The following is a 22248-nucleotide window of genomic DNA, read 5'->3' on the forward strand; positions in this document are numbered from 1 at the left end:
CTTCAGGAGAGGTGAGGAAGTTTTTATTGTCCAGGTTAGTTGTACACAACCAGATCCTGGATCATCCCTCCGTCATGTAGGTCATTAAAGTCTGTTAAGAGCACAAATAATACAGGAAGGAGCTCTCACAATCTCACACCCCGCCAAAATAAAAGGAACACAAAACAACCTTAAAATATTGCAAATATACCACATCCCGCCAAAATAAAAGGAACAAAGAGGAGCCGGCCAGCAGATCTGATGGTAAAATATTAAGATAGGAAGCTGTAATATTTTTCACCCATTTCACTCATTTACGTTTACATTTAAATTCACATTTACATTGAGGACATTCAGCAGATGCCTTCGTCCAAAGTGACTTACAATAAGTACATTTGTCACAAGAGAGAAACACGACATCACTGTCGATCCTGCGGATGTTGTAGAGGACAAATCTGCAGGATCGGGCCTCAGCAGTGATGTTGGGGGTGCAGGACAGTCCGTCATCGAGGATTACGCTCAGGTTCCTCACCATCGATGAAGGTGATACTGTTACGTCCTGGACAGTGACTGACAGGTCCATGTGAGGACAGTCTGTCCTGGGATGAAGAGGAGTTCAGGTTTACTCAGGTTGAGTTTGAGGTGGTGAGCAGCTGTCCAAGCAGAGATGATGCAGACGTTCAGAGATGAGCGTCACAACGTGGCTGTTGGAGGAGGATGAGGGGAAAGAGAGGAACAGCTGGTGTCGTCAGCAGAACAGTGGTCAGAGAATCCATGAGATGTGACTGCAGAGCCCAGTGATCTAGTGTATCATGAACACAGAACCGGTCCTGATACTGAGCCTTGAGGGACACCAGTTTCCAGAAAGCAGAGTTTGGACCAGGAGCCATTCCAGGTGACCTGAAAGGTCACAGAAGCATCGAGTGTCTCAGTCACTGTGAGGAGGCCCGTCTCAGTGGAGTGAGCGGTACTGAAGCCTGCTGGTTGTAGACTGTATGTTCCAGGGTTTTAGAGAGGAATGAAAGAAGAGATGCAGGTCTGTAGTTTCAGATGTCAGCTGAGTCCAGGGCGGGTTCTGTAGGAGTGACTTCACTGTGGCTGTGTTGAGGAGCTGGAGTGAGGGAGGAGTTGGTCAGAGAGGTGAGGAATGGCAGGATGTCATGAGAGATGTTTCGGAGAAGGGAGGAGGGATTCTGGTCCAGGGAACAGCTGGTGGCTGGTTAGACGTCACTAAAGTGAGAGCATCTTCAGAGGAGAGAGGACTGAAGCAGGTCATTAAATTACCACCTAGAAACTTCATTGATCACAGTTACATCAGGTGAGATATTAGAGATCAATCAGCTTCTTTCACATTTCAGAGAATTATTCAGTTTCTATTCCTCCGTCTGTCTGAATGGTTTCTGCTCTTCGTTCTTGTTTTCTTCAGTTTTGTCTGTTGTGTCTTTTGGCTTTGCATTAAAATAAACAGTGTAATGATCTGATTTTACTACTTTTTTTTCATCCTGAACAACGAGACCAGAGACTTCAACATTTGAGGTGATGACCAGATCCAGAGTGTTACCTGCTTTGTGTGTTGGCTCTTTAACATGCTGCGTGAGGTCATTGACCAGCAAAAGAGAATCAAACTCATCAGTATAGGACCTCTTGTCTTTATTAACATGGATGTTGAAATCTCCAGCCACAATGAAGCTGCTGTAATTCTTCCTGACTTCATCCAGGAGACTTTGAAACTCATTCAGAAACGTACGGAATCGTTGCTGGTTGTATCCTGGTGGGTGATACAGGTTGATGATCACGACAGGTTGGTTCCAGTCGTCATGTTGCAGGTCTGTGACAACAAACTCAAAGGTCGTTATGATTAGAGAGTCAAACTGAATTTGTTTTCCCCGCATTACATCTGAGAACTGATTGGAAACTCCTCCTCCTCTTGTACCTGCCCTCACCTGAGAGTGGAAACTGAAACGTTGTGGTGAAGCCTTGCTGAGGACTCCGTCTGCTGTAGCATGTTTTAACCACGTCTCTGTTGCGAGAAAGACGTCCAGGTTGTTTTGTGTTATGAGCTCTGAGATCCTGGGTGCTTTTTTTGTCATCGACCGAGTGTTGAGCAACCCGAGCCTGATTTCACACTGATCCACAGTTTGTTCATTCGAACACTGAGAGTCCTTGTCTCGCTGACGCTTCGTCTTTCTCTTTCTACCAGGCTGCTTGCTCTCCTCTTCCTCCTGATCTCTCTCTTCATCCTCATCACCCCTCTCATCATCTCCCTGATCACCTCCAGTCTGTTCTGATTGATGACATTGGATTCTGTCCATCTCTTCCAGAACCGTCCTATAAATAAAATTAGTTATTAGTTATATTAGTTATTAGTATCATTCAGAAACATCAGTTGTTGCTAACAGACACATTTTGCTCTGAACTAAGACGTATCTAAATGTTGGGAATAAGCAGTGGATGAAATCTCTACCTGTGTACAGGAACAGAGTTAAATGCAGCCCCACCCATAATCAATAATCAATAATCATACCAATTATTGATCCACTGAGTGTGTCAGCTGAACACTATGAAAACAGTTCCCTTAGTTGCACCATCATCATTTACAGTTATTGATTTGACATTGGAACAGAAATAACTAGAGAGCATCTGAGATTTTGATCTTTAAACAAACAAAACATACAAAGAGTTAAAAAGTTCAGAGCCTGAGACACACGGGAGCGTGTTCTGTCTGTACGATGGTCTCAGTGTTCATCTCATTTAAAACACGTCTGATCCAAGAATGAAGTTCAGCTGGATGATTTCCTGAGAAGATCTGAAGAGTTTGACACTGACAGACTTTATAATCTGAGCTGGTTTCACTCAAACACTCTGCTGCTCTGTGTTTGATACCAGTCTCACATGAAGATGTGTCATAGCTACGTCGGTCTACAGGGCAAAATGTAGTTTCACAATAACGTCAGTGAATTGTGAGACGTCACCTGACTGCCAACTCTCTGTGAGGGGAAAGAACATGGCTGCCATTCCTTTTATTTCCAGTGAAAAATACAATATTTTAAGACAGATATTACATTAAAATGTGTTTTGATGACATTTTCATCAAGAAATACACACTTTATTTTCATAGTCCTCACTCAGTGAATGTATGGGGTCTTTCAATAAAAACGTCTTTTTTCTTCTTCTGTGGATGTCCAACGGCTAGTGTAACCCACACGTTAATCGCCATTGTTTTGATAATTTTTAATGTATACATTTCAAACCTTACCTACTATGTGAGAGAGAAATGGGCACTTGGTCAATTTATATATATTCATAATTGAATCAGTACAGTAAATGTTTGGCGTCAGTCCTGTTTGCAGACCGGAGGACCCAGAAGTTTTCTCCTTACTGTCGAGTTAAATGATATTTCAACATTTCTCAACACAAAAACACCAAAGTGATCTTTGCCAATCAACAATATGAGAAGGTTAATGATCATTTCTATTACTGGTGGATGTCGGAGCCATGACGCAGCAATCAGACGACTGCAAAACAGGTTTTTCCTCTCTGGTCTTTGTTCAGCTGCTCACCTTGACCAAGTCAAGTGACTTTAACAAGGTGAGCAGCTGCTGAGGAATCTTGGCACAGACTCGGATGATCTGAACCTGTTGAGCTGTGGTTTGTTTCCTCTGACGGAGGGAAACGCCTCAGTTAGTCAGGATCAGTTTTACAAACAACAATGTTCCACAGAATAACTTCATTATTTCATAACGATGAAGAACATCTTTATAATAAGTTCATACAGCTTCATCTTCTCCGGTCAGAACAGAGTCTGATGCCTTTGATACAGTCAGTTACTCGATTCTTTTATCACGACTTGTATCGTCTGTGGGCATCACAGGCTCTGCCCTCGAATGGCTCAGATGTTATTTGACAGAAAGGAGTTACTCCTACAACTTGGTGGACTGTCCTCGTCTTCCCTCTCTCCTGTGAGGTGCCCCAGGGGTCTGTTTTGTGTCCTTTACCGTTTTTGTTATTTATGAGGCCCCTGGGTTCTATTTTTAGGAAACGTAAAATCTCCTTTCATTGCTTTGCGGACGATGTGCAAATCTACTTCTGGCTAAAACCGAATGATCCAGACTCACTGCAGCTCTTTATCGTTTGAGTGATCTGAAAACCTGCTGGATTTAAACTTTCTCTGTCTAAATGAAAATGAAACTGATATTGTTGTCTTTGTGTAGCAGCTTTAGTGTGGTTGCTTATAAACTGAAGACCAGGAATCAGGATCTGTACCTTATACAGCTTTAGGAGTAGTGATGTGTACAGTCAGTACACACCGGCTGTCGGGCGCTCTCTCAGTCTCCAGCACAAAGCCTTTTCCCCAAAAAATATACATGAAACATCGCTGCTATAAATGTTGTGTACACACCAAAATAATGTGTGCCCCTACAGTGATTAAAACAAAATGTATTTAAAATTTAGATTACTAATAACATTTTCAACACAAAAACACCAAAATGTTCTTCATCAATCAACAATATGAGTAGGTTAATGATCAAGTGTACAGAAGACGCTGTGTTACATAAAACTGATGGAACAATCTTAATCAAACATGTTTTTGATTATTTCTGGAGATTTAAACACACTGACATGATGAAGTTTAAACACAGAGAAAGTTAATGAATGTTGTCTCAAGTGTTTGTTCAGTGCGTAGAACGTGTTAAACACTCAGAACTCTAACATACAAATCAAGACGTTAACATGAAGATCTGCAGCAACAACAGAAACGTTTCTCACCTGTTGCTGGAAGTTCTGGTCGAATGAAGTCGTGTTCAAAGAAAGTTTGAGAGAAAGTGAACTCAGCTGTGGTTCGTCTGACCGACTGCAGCAGAACTTCAGTTTCCCTGGACTTTATTCTGTCGCTCAGTTTCTGTATGTCATGTGACTTCTGGGAAAAGAAGCTGCTTCAGATAAAGAAGGATGTTGATCCTCATACCTGAGCCCACTGAGCAGGTTTTTCCTCTCTGGTCTTTGTTCAGCTGCTCACCTTGACCAAGTCAAGTGACTTTAACAAGGTGAGCAGCTGCTGAGGAATCTTGGCACAGACTCGGATGATCTGAACCTGTTGAGCTGTGGTTTGTTTCCTCTGACGGAGGGAAACGCCTCAGTTAGTCAGGATCAGTTTTACAAACAACAATGTTCCACAGAATAACTTCATTATTTCATAACGATGAAGAACATCTTTATAATAAGTTCATACAGCTTCATCTTCTCCGGTCAGAACAGAGTCTGATGCCTTTGATACAGTCAGTTACTCGATTCTTTTATCACGACTTGTATCGTCTGTGGGCATCACAGGCTCTGCCCTCGAATGGCTCAGATGTTATTTGACAGAAAGGAGTTACTCCTACAACTTGGTGGACTGTCCTCGTCTTCCCTCTCTCCTGTGAGGTGCCCCAGGGGTCTGTTTTGTGTCCTTCACTGTTTTTGTTATTTATGAGGCCCCTGGGTTCCATTTTTACAGCATAATATTGAAGTTGTTGTTGAAAGAAAATAGGCGAACAACTTCTCTGTTCTATCAGTTGTTTATTCACAAAACACTGAAAGACTTCAACAGCAGGAAAACTGCTACCTCTCCTAGCCCCTCTCATCTGTGTTGCCATGGTTACTCACAACTCTTCGTTGCCATGGTTATTCACTGATGCCTACTGGGGGGCCTTGCCCAACAGTCAGTTGTCAGTGAGATGGAAACTAACCAAACTGTGAATTATGTCCGTTCGGTCCACTGCACGATGTGTAAATCTACTTGCCACCAAAACTGAATGAGTGCTCCCTCAGCAGGTCATAATAATGGACTAAATGAATTATGCTAACTAAAGGGGGATACACACATTTTTTATCTGTAGAGCTCCCACACATGAAGATTAAAAAATCAGCTTGATTGTTCTGTGTGTATTGTGCTCTGATATTCTCAGCACAGGACACAACACATAAAGATCATCTGTCTCACAGTCGATCTAGAATCTCGTCCTCCGAGCCAGAAATATCACGTGATCAAATGTGATCTACAGTAACCAATGGCAACAACCCCAGCTTAGAAAAGAGCAGAGACTGTATATAAAAAAGAGTAAATAAACGTTTTAAACCATGAAAGACATGGAAGACATAGAAGAGGGAATGTGAGCTTTTTCTGACAACACACAGTATTTGCATTAACCACCAGTATGACGGTTAACGTTAGCACAGACGCTAAACCCATTAAAAACATTAAAATGGCTGATTCAAACACCCCCACAGGAAAAGTTAGATCTGGCCTCTGTTTTTATTTACGTCCACTTCCGTCCGACCTCAGAATTTCGTATAGGATAATCTTATAAGACAGAAGATAATTTTCTGTGGTCAGGAAGGCGTAAAATCGGAGCAAAATCAGCCCGATCATCGTTATGTGTGTTCCCCCCTTAAGCCAACAGACAGAGAGCATTGCAACCCATCTAACCAGCACAAAAGCTTCCCAAGATAAAACTAGGTCACTGTAGTCTTTGTGTTTTTATTTAACGTCCCGCCCCGCTACAACAGGTGACACAGAAATATGTGGCACAAAATATTACACACAGGTTTTGAAAATGATCACCAAAATAAAAAAAATATAAATAAAATAAAATGATAGCGTGTGCAACATATTGACAGAGCTACATTTGGTCGTTCTGACTGGCTGGATGGCTGTTCTGGCACCTCTGGCCCTCTACAGTTGTACGTCATTGACCACAAATTGGGGCGTGATTACTGACAGCACTCTACACTTTACAAACAAGTTCATTCTGTGGTCAAAACCAGTGTGGAGGTGAGCGTGGAGGCATTTTACTGCACAACCAGTACTCTATTACTGATACTCTTAAATAACTTAATTGGCAGAATAAATCGAATGAGAGACTTTAGTCTGTATGGAAACAAATAACGGAGTTGGTCTGAGGGCCCTCCCCACACGCTGACAGTGTCCAGGGTAAAATCACTTAACATGATGCTACACAGATGTTAGCAACACAGCGCTAATTTTATCAGAACGTGAATCACCTCCTCTGCAGTCCTGCAGAGTATGTGAATGTGAATCAGGTGCTCACAGTTCTCTGTCTGCAGGTGAGGGAGTCTCCGCTCATCGCTCATTAACTGCTGACTGAAAGTCATTATTACAAGTCATCATTTCACATCGAGGTCGCGGACCTCGTGGTAAAAACAGGTCAACTGTGGAGCGATATTTAGCTCCTTTCACAGTAAGTTAGCATGACATGTTTGAGATCAGAGAATTCATTTCAATACCAGTATTTCTATGATGCTTATAGCTTAAATAAATCTTAAAAACTGAGCCCATGACGGCCTTTCAGAGGGTTAAAAGAGAGTTATAAAATGAAAATAGCCTACAATCCATATTCATTTCAGAATGATTTTCATGTATTAAAAACAGTTCTGAAATAAAAAGAGCATGTGTATGTGTATAATATAGTTGAAATTCAGCTATCACTACAACAGAGTGTTTGGTCAGCAGTTTGGGACTCTCACCTTCCTGCTGTGCTGTGGAGGATTTTCTGGAAATCGGAGGATTAAATCACAACAACCATAAAGCCTCATATATGTATTTATTCATCCCAAATCCAAAGCCACCAGCTGTGAGTCTGCAGCTGTGGAGATAAATTAGAGCTGCCTGCAGGACGACAAGGGAGACAGTGAGCCGTAACCAAGTACCTGTAACTGGTTGAAGATCTTTGTTTTTCTTCTCACAGATATGGGAATGATAGTCAAAAATATCATTAAAATGCATAGGTTTATATAAAACGGCATCACATTATTTTGCCATCTTATACAAGGGTCCAATTAGATTTCTTTTCATGGGGCCCAAAATCCCTGGTGGAGCCCCTGCCTTGAACCAATGACAACATATTAAATCTTAAGTTAAATTAAATTACATAACATTTTTAAATTAAATGGAATCAAATTAGATTAAAATAGATTAAATGAAATGAAATGAAATGAAATATTAAATTCAAAGACTTGAACAAGGAGGTTATATTAAATCATAACTATATATTTATTATTAAATTACCTTACATTTGAAATCAATTTAAATGAAATTATATTTACATTTCATTTAAATGACATTAAATCTTGAATTAAATGAAATTTAGAGACTCAAACATACTCAAACAAGTCTGACTCCATACAAACACAGCAGCCGCCATTTTCTTGGTACCGGAAGTAGGTGGAGTAGCGCGCGGTGGCGGTAATGCTCCGGTCAGTCCGATCAGCAACCGCCATTGAAAAAACAACGAGAAGAAGAAAAAGAAGGAAGCGCCGTGGAAACATTAAAGTCTCCAACTGAAAACCTTCTGTAACACCTCGCTTCTGCCATGGAGGTCCCGGGACCGGACAGCGACTGGAGGAGCCCGCAGTTCCGACAGAAAGTCGTCGCACAGATGTGAGACATTCTGGTTTTAAGCTAAATCACTGTTTGTGTCGAGTTAGCCTTATGAGCTAAGCTAGCTAATGTTAGCCCGGCAGGAAAGAGCGTCACGTCAAAACTGCTTTAAAAAAATCAGTAAATGAACAGGGAGTTGTAAAAAAGCAAACTTAACACGGTTCCGTTAATATATCAGAAAACATAATGCGACAGGTTTGAGTCCGCTTTTACATTCGGCGTAGCTAAAATTAACAAAACAATGATTAATGGACATTTCTCCCTGATTTAATTATTAGCTTCATTAGCTGCTAATGTTCGGTCATACAGCGAGCTAACAGCTAACTAACTCTTCAGCTCTGGTTTGTTTGGTACCGAGTAGAAATGAAAATCTAACATGAGCATTTTTTTTGTTGTAACTACAAAATGTATTGATGTTTTCACAGTTTGTTTTTGAAAACTTAACGCCTGATTATTTTGTACAAATACCAGTTTTTCACACATTAAACTCACAATGCTGATATGAAGCATTTATGTTAAATTTTTTATATATTAATAATTGTACTTATGTAGGCAAACTTGTATTTCTAGCTTTCAGGACACAACATATTCCCATAAGGATGCAGTCAGAAGTGTTATTTTATTTTCTTAATACCATCAAAGTGTTGATACAGTGCTCAGCATGTGTTTGAGTTCCAGCTGTTCTGTGTTATGAGGTGTCAGTTTGTTTTGTAAAACACTTTTCTTCATTCATCTTAAAGGAACACTCCTGTCTTAAAGATGCTCAGTGTCAACAGTAGAATTAACGAATAGCACATAGTAATAGTGCCACTCGTCATGATTATTGGCTTTATCAATCAGTCCTGTGGTTATTTTTCCAAAATGAGTTGTTTTTGGGCTATAAAATGTCAGAAATGGCGATAAACAAACTTTGAGGTCCAAAACTCATAGATGTTTGTTTATAATAAAAGTGAAACACAGAAGATGACATGAACAGCAGATATTCACATTTTAGAAGCCAGAAAGTGAATATTTGAAATATATTTATTGAGTCAATCTTCTGCAGCTTTTATAACAGGATAATAATCATTGATGTGATTTACAACCAGGGAAGAAACATTGAATGTGACGCATCTCTTTAACATGTTATGAATTATCATACATTAAAAACTGTACAATGATGTTTAGAGTCTGAACACATAACAGGCTGAAGTTATTTGAGCGTATTGATCCGTGTGATTCTTGTCTCCTTCCAGTGAAGAGGCGATGAGGAAGGCAGGAACCGCACACACCAAATCCAGCAATGACATGGAGAACCACGTTTATGTCAAAGCCAAATCCAGAGTGAGTATCGAAAGTAGCCGATGACAATGTTAGAAATCAAGTAGGACTGATATTCATTAGCAGAAAAATGAAAATCTTTGTGTCAATATTTCAGTATAGTACAGTAATGAGGCACTTGTTCTTTATTTGAGTATTTCCATTTTCTGCCATCTTAAACTACATGTATTTGTTACTGTGCAGATTCAGATTACTCTGAGATCAGATAGTGTTGTGGTCCAAGAAGCACATTTTTATGTCATTATTTTGTCTGCAATCTGACAGAAAAGTCACTGATAATGATCATTGGAGAAATGCTTATTATTGGTCTTACTATCAGTCGACCCCTCGTCTAACTGTGTGATGAATCTCACTGTTGTTGTTTGTGTGTCAGGAGGAGTATTTATCTCTGGTGGCGAGGCTGATCATACACTTCAGAGACATCCGTAAGTATCTGACCCGCATGTTACTGGACACGTTGCCGATCACGTCCTCCGTCCTGCTCCATAGTGGTTTGTTGAAGTGCAGCAGGTGCTGATAACTTTTGTCTTATTCACAGACAAGAAGACCCTCGGAGGTCCCGGTAAGTGGACTCAAGTTTTGTCTCTGTTTGGTTTACTTTTCATTTTGGTTTCTCTTTGCCGTGTTCTGTCCTCTGCCGGACCTGTCACTACCAGACTCATGGTGTTCATGATTTCTGCTGTGCATGTTGGAGCTGCGTAATATTGTCTGTTGTCTACCCTTCTGCTAGATCCCATGAATGCCCTGACTAACCTGACAGGGGTTGGAGGGGGCCCGGGCGCCATTGGCATGGGGCCTCGCCCCACCGGTGCTCCAGTGGGTGGCATGGGGGCCATGGGGCAGATGCAGATAGGCCAGCATGCCATGGCAGGGGTTGCTGGAAACCCACAAGCCAGTGAGTGTGTTTCCTCCATGTGGTGTGTGTTTGCTGTACAGGCACATCTTCAGAGCGTTCAGTGGATGCTGGCTGCGTTTAAACTGCATATTTTGGCATCAGAGCCGATCTTACTTTCAGTCTCTGCTTTGGCACGTTTTGTGTGTGTGTGTGTTTTACCCCTTTTCCACCAAGGCGGGTCAGGTGCTGGTTCGGAGCCAGTGCTTACTCTGGAACCGGTTCTTTGCTCCCGGCTGGGAAAACTGCTTCCATAGTGACACCAATAGTTTGCTGGTCTAGAACAAAGAACCGCTAACATCAGGTGCTGGCCCGGGGTTATCATGACCATGGACCATCTAGAACCGTTGTGACCAACATTTTTAACAACCAGATCCAGTGTAGCATGTTCTGACTTATTCATGAGAGAGTAGACAAAAGATTTTTAACTGTGTTCACTTATCGAAGTAACCGTGGCCCCAGTCGTGCTAGACAGTCATGTTTGGATGCCGATGTAAACAAAGCCAGCAGCAACATGTGAAGAGTCGACGGGTTCTATTTGTTCTGAGTTCCACAGATCCATATCTGTTCCGAACAGTGCTGCGTAATTGGACACACATTCAGGGAGTGAATGATGTGACTCTGCGGTGGCTGTCACACCACCGGAGAAGTAAAACTGTTTTTTTAAAGATTCCAGTTTGAAACAACTCTGAACCAGCACCAGTCTAGAACCAGCACTTGGTTCTCTTTGGTTGAAAGGGGGTATGTGAGACTCCAGAGCGCTCCTCAGACTGGATCTGATCTGTGGACGGGGTCCTGTCCTTCATCATCTTCTCGCTCCCTCTGCAGTAGGGGGTCCGGGCCAGATGCCGATGCAGCAGATGGTGCAGACGCAGCAGCAACAGCAGCAGCAGTCCATCCAGTTCCAGCAGTTCCAGCAGGCCCAGCAGCAGCAGCAGCAGCAGCAGCAGCAACAGCAGAACGCTGCCATCCAACAGCATCTCCAGGTGCAGCAGCAGCTGAGGGTGCAGCAGATGCAGCAACAGCACCACCAGAACCAGCAACTTCAGCAGCAGCACCAGAACCAGCAGCAGCAGCAGGCCCAGAACCAGCAGCAGCAGAACCAGGTATGTAACCCTGCGAACACCAAGCTGAGTACAGCAGGACCGTAGTCCAGATCTGCAGACAGTTTGAACTCAGAGTTCAGAGCAACAGCCGGTAACATTCAGATGTTAGTGGCTGTAAAGTTTTACTTCTGCGCCTGCGTTGACTGTGTGACGTAGCGACAGCGTGGACTCTGTAGATGTACCTTCCCTCACAACGACTGTGACTGCTCTGTCCGGTAGCATCTCATTTGCTCCCACTTGTTTCCCGCTTCTACTCTGTAAACATGGACGAAATTGAGGAGGCGTTTACAGAAGAAGAACGCGGATGTGTTTGTACAACTCTTCTTCACCGCAAGACAAAAACTGCAGGATGGCGTCGATGTCCCAGAATGATTGAAGACATTGAAGAACTGGAGGGACTTGAAGTACGTTCGCCTCCGAACTCTGGGACCCGCTTTTTATTTGTTTCTCTTCTGGCTGAGACGTCATAAAAAGCTAATTATGACAGCAACAAGGTAAATATACAATGATCTCTGTGTCATAAATGCCTGTGTTGTTGGGGTTAAGGTTAGCGAGGGAGCTAACAAACACTGTCAGGTTAGAAACACAGAGTTTGATTCGAGCATCCTTCTTTGAATGGAAGTGTAATCTCTTCCAGGCTGTGATTGGTTGTGCTCTGTCATGAAGCCGCTGAGGTCAGACTTGGTGTTGGCGTCACCTTCAGAGCTGTTTCTGATGTTCTGACCCTGTTGATCTACGTAACCCGGGACAGTCAGTCAGGAACAACTCTGACAACAGTCAACAAAAACAGTACATTACAGTCAACGGCTCTCAGGTTATTGTCCATTGGATCCGTCCAGGACACGTTAGCACTACAGAAATGTTCTAAAAATAACTTAAATGCCTCACTGATGTCCACGTAGGGACGCTTAGTCCAACCACCTCAAAATATTCAGTTCAGCACCGAAACAATCGGACGACAGAAAATAAGTTTATTTTATAATTGATGAATCATTTCAATTCATTTTTTAAACAGAAATGCCAAAAATATTTGCAGTTAGAGCACCGCAAACAAATCCATGATTATCTAACTTCTCACATAAAATGAATATGTGAAAAGACATTTAAAGATGTCTACCGTGCTGTGAGAAGTATTTTAACATTTAAACACTCGAATAATGTCACAAATAATCTCCTGCAGGCTGTTTTGGTGATTGATTAAAGTCATTCTTCTTGGCTCTTGATGTGAGAAAATGCTGCTTTTCTCTGTTTGATTTCACAGTAAATTGAATATTTATTAAGCAACATTAAGATTTTGTCTCTTAAAGATTTTGATGGAAAAGTTCAAAACAAAAAAAAGGATTCATCACATTTTCAAACAAGAATCAATATTTTTCTACGTGCAGCCACTAAAATGTGACAACGAGCCTTTTGATTTCACAGAAAAGAGAATCGTTATTTTAGTTTTTTGACAAAATACATTTGTGGTTGTTTTGGTAACTGATGAATCATGGTGACTCCATTTCTTTAATGAAAAAACCCCCAAACATTCTAGTTCCAGTTGCTGAAATGTGAGAAAATGCAGATTTTATATCAGTAAAGAAATCAGTGATTTTATATCAGTGAAGATGTTTGAAGTTTGTTTCCTGTTTCTGTGTTTTCTTCACAAAAACTTGAACTATTTGTAATTTTTCTTTCACAGTCACAGAATGGAAACGATTCAACATCCGGTGCGTCGACTGCGTCAGCGGCTGAAGCTGCTCATGCCAGCAGACGACCAGCAGACATCCAGCCTACAGCATCAAGCGATGAGGTCATCAGTCAGCCATCTTCTGTGTCCCAGGTGCCAGACACGGCACCGAAGAAGAAGAGGAAGTGGAGTAAAGACGAAGACCAGAACCTGCTGCAGAACAGCGATGAGTTCTCCAGGTTTGGGCAAACTGTTGCTGATATGCTGCGGCGGCTGCCGGAGGAGCGCAGGGACCAGGCCATGTTCGACATCCACAAAGTTCTGCTGGAGTGGCAGAACCCATGAACATCTGTTTGTTACTGTAAATATTAACAATTACACTCTGACATTCTTACAGCGGTTTCTGATGCACTTTCTGTTCAGACATGTGACATTGTTTCGACAGCTTTAGTTACTTTCCTGATGAAGATTTGACACCAGAGAAGTAAAGCTTTTAAACAACAACCACAGAAGAAGACATCTTGTAGAAAGCAGTTTGTCGGGTCGCAGTCAGAGTTGTGAACCGCTCTGATGTTTCCCTCCAGAACCTTCAGAGGGTTTCATATCAGTAGACTTTAATACTTTTAACTGCATTGTGTTTGATACGTTTGTACTTTTTGTAACTGTTCACTGTTGCTGAATGAGTTTCTTCTTGTTGCTGTTTTGATAATTTGACCTAATTAAAGGATCTGAATTCGTCTCTCGCCACTGTTTCCTGTTTATCCACGTAGTTTATGACAGCTGTCACAGTTGCATGTCGTCTGTAGCTTCAGTTATTTTCTGTTCGCTGATTCAGTCAAACCTTTTCACACAACTCTTTCGTGGCACTGTTATGTCGCCCCGCTGTCTCCGTTCAAGTTAAAAAGAGAAATTTCTGTGGACAGTTTTGTTTCTCCTCTGAGCCTCCAGTGGAGCGAGTAACAGTGACGGGAGAGAAGTGTGTCTGTCATCCTGTCTGTCCTACAGACTCTCCATCACACTTCTGCCTGGAAAACAGGCATCTCCCATTTGTTTACTGACAGGGATTTTGAGCGAATAACTTTAACTCTCTGGAAACTTGTATAGAAAATGTGAAAAAATGAAAAAGTGCTTTCATGAGAATACATAAATAAAATGCTGTGATTTAAAAGTCTGAGACGAACAGTCGAATCACCTCCACAAAACATCACCAAGACAACACGGGACCGACAGTCCAAAAAAAAGAAAAGCTGGACTATCTGAGCACCCGAGCCGACACAGACCTCACCAGACCGCCGTCTGCGCCCCAAAGACGACCTCGTCAGGCTTTTAAAAACAAATGAACTGATGCTGACGACTCGTCCTCTCACACTTCTGTTCCCTGTGTCTGCAGATGCACCAGACGAGGATTCAGCAGCAGCAGCAGATGGTGCAGTTGCAGTTCCAGCAGCAGCAGGCTCAGGCTCAGGCTCAAGCCCAGGCTCAGGCTCAGGCTCAGGCCCAGGCCCAGGCTCAGGCTCAGGCTCAGGCTCAGGCTCAGGCTCAGGCTCAGTCCATTCAGCACATGGTTCAGCAGCAGCAGCAGCAGCAGCAGGTCCAGGCTCAGGCTCAGCCTCAGCCGGGTCAGATGCCTCCACACTCTCAGCAGCAGCAGCAGCCCGGCATGCCTCCGTCTCTGGCCGGACAGATGGCGTCCGCTCAGCACGGACCCATCAACTCCCTCAGTCAGCAGCAGCAGCAGCACCAGCTCAAGATCCAGGCCTTCCAGGTGAGACACAGCAGGTCGCTGCAGGTGTGGCTGTCTGCATCTCTACAGCCTGTGAAACCCTGATGGAGAGGAGAACACTGAAGCCAGAGTGTGTCTGAGTGATTGGTGACATATATTCCAGTCAGTTCCTCTGGTTAATGATGTCTGACAGGAATCATCATCTGTTGGGTTCAGAGGTAAAAGTAGTCTCATCTCAGGAGACTACATTTAAATCTGTAAAGGTCATTTACATACTGCTGCTCTAACAGGCTTCAGCAGTGAGAGTCAGATAAAACACATTAGAACAGAATTCCCTCTGAAGCCGGATGTGATTGAATGTGTAAACCTTCTTTAAAGACTTCAGATCAGTCGATGTTTCAGTCTTCATTCCTTCTGAAGTTTTCTGTCTTTGACCTGAAAAACACCTGAATCACAGATTCTGTTCGGCCACGCTGCCAGCTGACAAATCACAACGTGTAGAGTTCCTGTAGTCTCGCTTACCCACCCCTCTGCTTGCATGCTTTGCAATCTGTGTGTGTGTGTGTGTGTGTGTGTGTGTGTGTGTGAAAGCAGGCCCGTGCAGCCTTGCAGCAGCAGCAGCAGGTCCAGCAGGCGCAGCAGGCAGCGCAGCAAGCAGCAGCTCAGGCGCAGCTCAACGCAGCAGCTGCAGCCGCCGCCGCCGTCCCCGGACAGGTGAGACTGCCGCCTCAAACTTCAGACTCACATGTAGGAGGACTCACCCTGTGACATCACTACTCCCTGTTCACCTGCACACACCTTTCACTCCTTCAGTGTCAGTTATGACAGCTGTGTGGTCTTTAGTTATTCTGGTCTGTTTTCAAAGTGATGAAGACGACTTGATGTAAAGTGTCAACAAGAGGTAGAAGTTCATGAAGTATCATGTTTGAATCCTGGTCGAGCAGAAAGACATTTAAAGAACGATTCAGCTGAACCGAGGAGATCTGGAGGACAGTTTATAACCAGGCTGTCGACAACAATCTTTGTACACTTCGTATATGGTGTACATGATAATTAAACAAACTAGATGCACAATGGTGCTCTTGCTTGTGGTGATTTCAGAGGAAAGACACTGCTGCTGCCGTTCTTCTACTTCCGGAAAAAAGTCTGCACAGAACGTAAAACGTATACAGAGCGTATACATGCAGGAGTAATGTGACTATCAACTGAATAAACTGGGTGTTTTAATCCGACTATGATCCGGTCCGATTTTAGTCAGACTGAGGTGTAAACATGCATCTTGAAAATCTGATCACAGTCGGACGCAGTTATTCAGTTTTCTTGAGTGTCATGTAAACACACTGAGTGCTCCAAGTACAGCCCGACTGATTCTGGATCTGTGGGGTTGATACCAAAAAAAGAACTTCTCATATTCTTATATTCACCAAATCTTTACATAAGCATGCATTCATATGTAATCAAATGTGATTTATTTATAATGAAACGCTCGTGGCAAAGATGGAGGCAGAAGATGTAACAGCTAAACAATTAACTTTACTGTACAGAGATCACAGCACTGGAACACTCAATATTCTGGACAAGAAACTTGTTCTGCTTTATATTAAACAAATGTTGGTGTTAGAAAACTTAAATGCTGATACTGACAAACAAACCAACAGAATAACTGGAGCTTCACAGTGAAATGGGTTGATTGTTCGGACAGACGTCGGCTTTAAATCATTGACTCATTGTCTTGGTGGAGTCCTCACTGCTTCACAGGACTGTTGGAAGGCCTGGTGTTCAGGTTCAGGATCAGGATCAGGATCAGGTTCAGGTTCAGGATCAGGATCAGGATCAGGATCAGGATCAGGATCAGGATCAGGTTCAGGTTCAGGATCAGGATCAGGATCAGGATCAGGTTCAGGTTCAGGTTCAGGTTCAGGTTCAGGTTCAGGTTCAGGATCAGGATCAGGATCAGGATCAGGATCAGGTTCAGGTTCAGGTTCAGGATCAGGATCAGGATCAGGATCAGGTTCAGGTTCAGGTTCAGGCGAGCGTCAGCGTCCGAGTCGTCAGCGTCCTCACAAACAGGAAGAGAAAACGTGTGTGTGTGTGTGCTGTGCTGCAGTGTGTCTGCCTCCTGTCTGCTCACCGGTCCTGTTGTGTCTCTGGTGTGTCCACTGAAGTTGGTCCGTCCTGGGATGCAGAATCTACCCCGGCTGCCTCGAGCCCCCCTGAACTCTTCCATCCCTCCCCAAAACGCTGCTGCCGCTGCCGCCGCAGCTGCCGCCGCCGCTGCCGCCGCCGCGGTGGGAGGACAGCCGATGACCCAGCAGGTATTTAGTCTGACCTCTGACCCCGCCCCTCCCCCCCTCACGGTGCTTCTGTCTGTCAGTGCCTCTCATCTCACTGTGACCTGCTGGATCTCACCTGTTGCTGCATCCACCTGTGCATGACGGCTACACCTCCAAACTGCTGCAACTGTGTTTGCTTTTTACAATGTCCAGAGAAAGAAATAAATTACTAAATAAAAGAGAAAGCACACAATAAAACAGATTTTTGGTTGAATACTAAACTAACTAAACATAAAAGATAAACAGACGAGAATTATCTCCAGAAAGTGAAGGATCAACAGTTTTGACATGTTTTGATGTTAGCATGCTAACCAGCAGCTCCAGCCCGTCCCGATCAGCCCGAGGAGGAGCTTCAGGCCAAACTGTCGGTCATCATCATGTGCAGCACTGCAGCCCAAAGACGTTTCCCTGCCAGCATTTGATCCATTCGGTCCAATAACATTTGTAAAGTCTCGAAGAGCTACAGGACTAAAGCCGGCTCAGCTAGACGAAGTCTTTAATGCAAGTGCAACGTCTTTGGTTGTGGTCAGACTTTTTTTCCCTTTAGAAAAGTTGGTGTTTGAGAAATGACCGACTCACCTCAGCTTCACTTCTGGTAGACGTCAGGTGGTTCAGGTTGTGGAGCGTTGTGACTGTAACGTTGCATAAACTTTGTTGATCTCCTGTGTTAGACAGAAACAGTCCAACACTGACTGAGTTCAGGACGTCTCAGGTGGGTCAGACAGGTGCAGCAGCTGCTCCCCTCCTGTGATTGGCTCACTAGCTCTCTCTTCTTGTCTGATAATTGTCTCAGGTGCAGCAGCATACGATGATGTCATCGCCCTCGCCAGTGCAGGTGCAGACGCCCCAGTCGATGCCCCCCCCTCCTCAGCCGTCTCCTCAGCCCCCCACCTCACAGCCCAACTCGGCCAGGTGCGACTGCCGTTCACCTGAGAAGCCTCAGATCACACAGAGTGACGGTGATTTTAAAATGCTTGCTGCTTCCTGTCTCCAGCTCCGGTCCCACTCCGTCCCCGGGAGGTTTCCAGCCCAGCCCGTCCCCTCAGCCCTCACAGAGCCCCGCCACCGGCCGGACCCCCCAGAACTACGGAGTCCCCTCACCTGGACCGCTCAATACTCCAGGTACACACACCGTCTGAACAGGAAACACAAACAAACATGCGTCCCCTGTCTGTCCCCTACCTGTCCTCACCTGGACCGCTCAATACAAACATGACAAAGCTCCAAAGAATGAGAATACAGGTGAATAAAAGTGAATCAGATCACAGGTACGTAATGGGCCCACATGTCCTCACCTGTCCTCACCTGTCCTCCACCTGTCCTGCAGGTAACCCCAGCTCAGTGATGAGTCCAGCTGGAGCCACGTCTCTGGAGGATCAGCAGTACATGGAGAAACTCAAACAGCTGTCGAAGTACATCGAGCCTCTGCGCCGGATGATCAACAAGATCGACAAGAACGAAGGTCGGCCGGAGAGTTCGAATTTATTGATCATTCGAGTCATTTTACCAAGAAAAAAAACAAACTTCATGAACAAATTTTATACAAAAAACTGTTGAACTGATTTGTAATTGTAGCTTCTTGTTTTCCTGTGAGCAGACAGAAAGAAGGACCTGAGTAAGATGAAGAGTCTGTTGAACATCCTGACGGATCCAAACACCAGGTAACAGCTGATCACTGGAGTGTCACCGCTGATCAATAATCAGACACGATCTATAAAGTGCTGTGTGCTCTGACCTGCAGGTGTCCTCTGAAGACGCTGCAGAAGTGTGAGATCGCTTTAGAGAAGCTGAAGAACGACATGGCCGTGGTGAGAACGACTGAATCCAGACTGCTCTCAGATCAGATTCACTTCCTGCTGTCAGTAGAAATAATTTAGTCTATGTTGAGACTTTTTCAACCGAACAGAGTCAGATTATTAATTAATGAAGTAATGTATGTGTGTCTTTTCTAAATTTATTTCATCACTAGTTTTATAACAAGTAAGAGCGGAAGATTCAACTCCAAATTAATCAGATAAAACAAACATCTGCAAATTCTACAAATGAATCATTAAAATGTCGAAATCAATAATAAAGTACACCTCATAATGTACTGTAGTCTTGGTTTGGTTCTGGTCTGGGTCTGAGGAAGCCCTGAGATATTCTGAATATAATGACCCTGAAGCAACGACTGATCACACTTCAGATGTTTCATTTCAGTCACTGTCAGTTTGTGAACAAAATGGCATCATGGTGTGTGTGTGTGTGTGTGTGTGCGTGCGTGTGTGTGTGTGTGTGTGTGTTTTCAGCCGACGCCGCCGCCTCCTCCGGTGGCCACCAAGCAGCAGTATCTGTGTCAGCCGCTGCTCGACGCCGTCATGGCCAACATCCGCTCGCCGGTCTTCAACCACTCTCTGTACAGAACATTCGCCCCCGCTATGACCGCCATCCACGGACCCCCCATCACGTACGTCCCCACTTAAAGGTTCCCTTCACTCAAATAACACTGGACCTACACCGCTTCACCAGAAGACAGAACTTAGAAGTAACTGAACATGAAGGAATGAAGGTTTTTACATGAATTCATGTCAGCTGCAGTTTAAGATCGTTTCCTCTTCAGGGGACCAAACGTCTCCGGCAGGAAGAGGAAGCACGAGGAGGACGAGCGGCAGACCATCCCCAACATCCTGCAGGGGGAGGTCGCTCGCCTCGACGTCAAGTTCCTCGTCAACCTCGACCCGTCGTACTGCAGCAACAACGGCACCGTGCACCTCGTCTGCAAGCTGGGTGAGTCGCTCACACCTGCAGGTCACATGGTTAGTCGCCTGTGAGCTGAAAACATTCAGGACGTTCTCAGGTGTGACGCTGTTTTAACGATGTTTGTGTGTTTATTGTGTTCTCAGATGACAAAAACCTTCCGAGTGTTCCTCCTCTGCAGCTCAGCGTTCCTGCAGATTATCCCGATCAGAGCCCGTACTGGGCCGACGACGGAGACCAGTACGGTGAGACGAAACGCCTCTTACCTCTGCATGTTACTGACCTCATACCACAGGACACCTGGTTTTATCTGAGTCCCATCAGTTCACCTCTTGTATCTGATCAGGTGACTTCCTGTCTGTTCCAGCAGGTGCGAACAGCTTCCTGCAGACGGTCCACAGGAACATGACGTCCAAACTGCTGCAGCTGCCGGACAAACACTCGGTGACGGAGCTGCTGAACACCTGGGCTCAGAGCGTCCGACAGGCCTGTCTGTCTGCTGCCTGAAGCCCCGCCCACCTGCAGTGACATCACCTCTGACACGCACAGACACTACCTTCTGATCTGATCTCGAACCTTCATGTTCTTTTCAAACATTCAGAGGGATGATGTGTCCCACGCTCCTCTTAGTTCCTGAACGCTCCGTCAGGTCTGGCTCTAGTGTTACTACTCATGAATTCTGGGTAAATTGACTTTCTTGTTGAACTGCGTCTGGTAGAGCCTCAAGGTTCCAGTTTATATCTGCTGTTGTAAGTTTCTGCTGGTCAACCAGCACGTCAACAGCTCGACTGTCATTTATCCTGATAATCTCCTGCTCCCTGAATGCAACACGTGGCTCCGTCTGATTGGCTGCGGTGAGTTTCGGCGTGGCGGCTGTAAAGAAAACGACTTTGTACACTTTGATCTTCAGAGTGAAAATATTAATGTATTTTTTTGCTATCATAAATAAACTTTTCATTTCAACTTTTTAAATCTATTTGAGTCTCTGATGGAAAACAAACATCAGCTGATCAGTTATTGATCGTGTCATTAATCAGCTCTGATCAGTATCAGTCTGTCGGACTGAGACTGGTGTGATGTCAGAATGCAAGAATCGAAATTATATACAGAATATTTATAAAATACATATAATGTGCAAATATTGATTATTGATGAAGATAAAAATAAATACACAAACATCTCAAACACACAAGACGCTTTGGTTCTAACTCGTTCTAATGAACAATGTTAACATAAATAAGTGAGACAACTTCAATATAAAACTTGAAAAATGAAAAAATATATAAATGTAAATATGTACAAAAAAACTGATGCGATTTAAAATACAGATTGTAGAGAATAACTAATATTTTAACTTGTTTCGTTCTCTTATAATACAAAACGTCTAAGTTTATAAATGTACACAATGTGATTAATAATTCTTTATAAACCATAAATTGTGTGTGTGTGTGTGTGTGTGATGTCACTGCCCTCCGGTGGACAGTTTGTTGAAAACACTCAGTTACTGAAGACGAGTCACGAGCCCCTTTCAGATAGACGGAGGCGTAACGTTCCTCCTTTTCTAAACGCCTCTGAGGTAGACGTTAACATGTGACGTGACGTGAAGCTCGAAGTCGGGCTGTGAACAGTGACATAGAATTTGTCTGCAAAATAAGATCTTTACATTGCACCCCCTGGAGTTTAGGACTGGGTTCTTAGCGGGGGGCTTTTAATTTGAAAGTAGCGACTGTTAGCAGCTTGCTGCTACAACAAGAAGAGGCCGAGGAGACGCTGCATCTCCTGGATCTCTGCTGCTGTCCAGTTCATCTTGATGTCCTCAGATGAAGTGATGGACTGACGGCTGTGATCAGCTGTCTCCTGGTTTTAAAATTCCCCGGCTGTGGGTCAAACAACAGTGCAGGTCATCAACACCTGGACTCAGAGTATCAGAGTAAAAAGTCTCCCTCTGAAGGACATTTGTGGTCAAAGCTAACTGAAGCTCACGTCATGTTAATAGAATTCAAAGACTATTAAAGTTAAAGGTAGAATCAGTAGGATTTGTCCCAGCTGCTCC

The 22248-nt window shown here is 43.9% G+C and overlaps 2 protein-coding genes across 3 annotated transcripts; one reads left to right on the forward strand and one right to left on the reverse strand.

Annotated features, from left to right (window-relative positions):
* Positions 1 to 1091: 1091 nt before the first annotated feature.
* LOC119013308 lies at positions 1092 to 4882 on the reverse strand. 2 transcript variants are annotated; one of them, XM_037087710.1, is made up of 3 exons: positions 4747 to 4882; positions 1541 to 2307; positions 1092 to 1224 (listed from the first exon to the last, which is right to left on the reverse strand). In XM_037087710.1, the coding sequence occupies exons 2-3, from the start codon at positions 2289 to 2291 to the stop codon at positions 1112 to 1114; spliced, it is 864 nt and encodes a 287-aa protein (XP_036943605.1). In that variant the 5' UTR covers positions 2292 to 2307; positions 4747 to 4882; the 3' UTR covers positions 1092 to 1111. The 2 variants fall into 2 exon arrangements, with proteins under 2 accessions (XP_036943605.1, XP_036943604.1); XM_037087709.1 differs by having other exon boundaries at positions 1222 to 2307.
* Positions 4883 to 8200: 3318 nt separating this feature from the next.
* Positions 8201 to 21171, forward strand: med15 (mediator complex subunit 15). Its single transcript, XM_037089393.1, has 18 exons — positions 8201 to 8416; positions 9652 to 9739; positions 10110 to 10161; positions 10275 to 10298; positions 10467 to 10631; positions 11457 to 11734; positions 14794 to 15168; positions 15718 to 15840; positions 17292 to 17441; positions 18253 to 18371; positions 18454 to 18581; positions 18787 to 18921; positions 19057 to 19120; positions 19201 to 19267; positions 19748 to 19905; positions 20059 to 20225; positions 20342 to 20440; positions 20566 to 21171. The coding sequence occupies exons 1-18, from the start codon at positions 8349 to 8351 to the stop codon at positions 20700 to 20702; spliced, it is 2397 nt and encodes a 798-aa protein (XP_036945288.1). The 5' UTR covers positions 8201 to 8348; the 3' UTR covers positions 20703 to 21171.
* Positions 21172 to 22248: the final 1077 nt, after the last annotated feature.

This window comes from Acanthopagrus latus, chromosome 23, assembly GCF_904848185.1.
Source record: "Acanthopagrus latus isolate v.2019 chromosome 23, fAcaLat1.1, whole genome shotgun sequence".
In the NCBI taxonomy this organism is placed as follows: Eukaryota; Metazoa; Chordata; class Actinopteri; order Spariformes; family Sparidae; genus Acanthopagrus; species Acanthopagrus latus.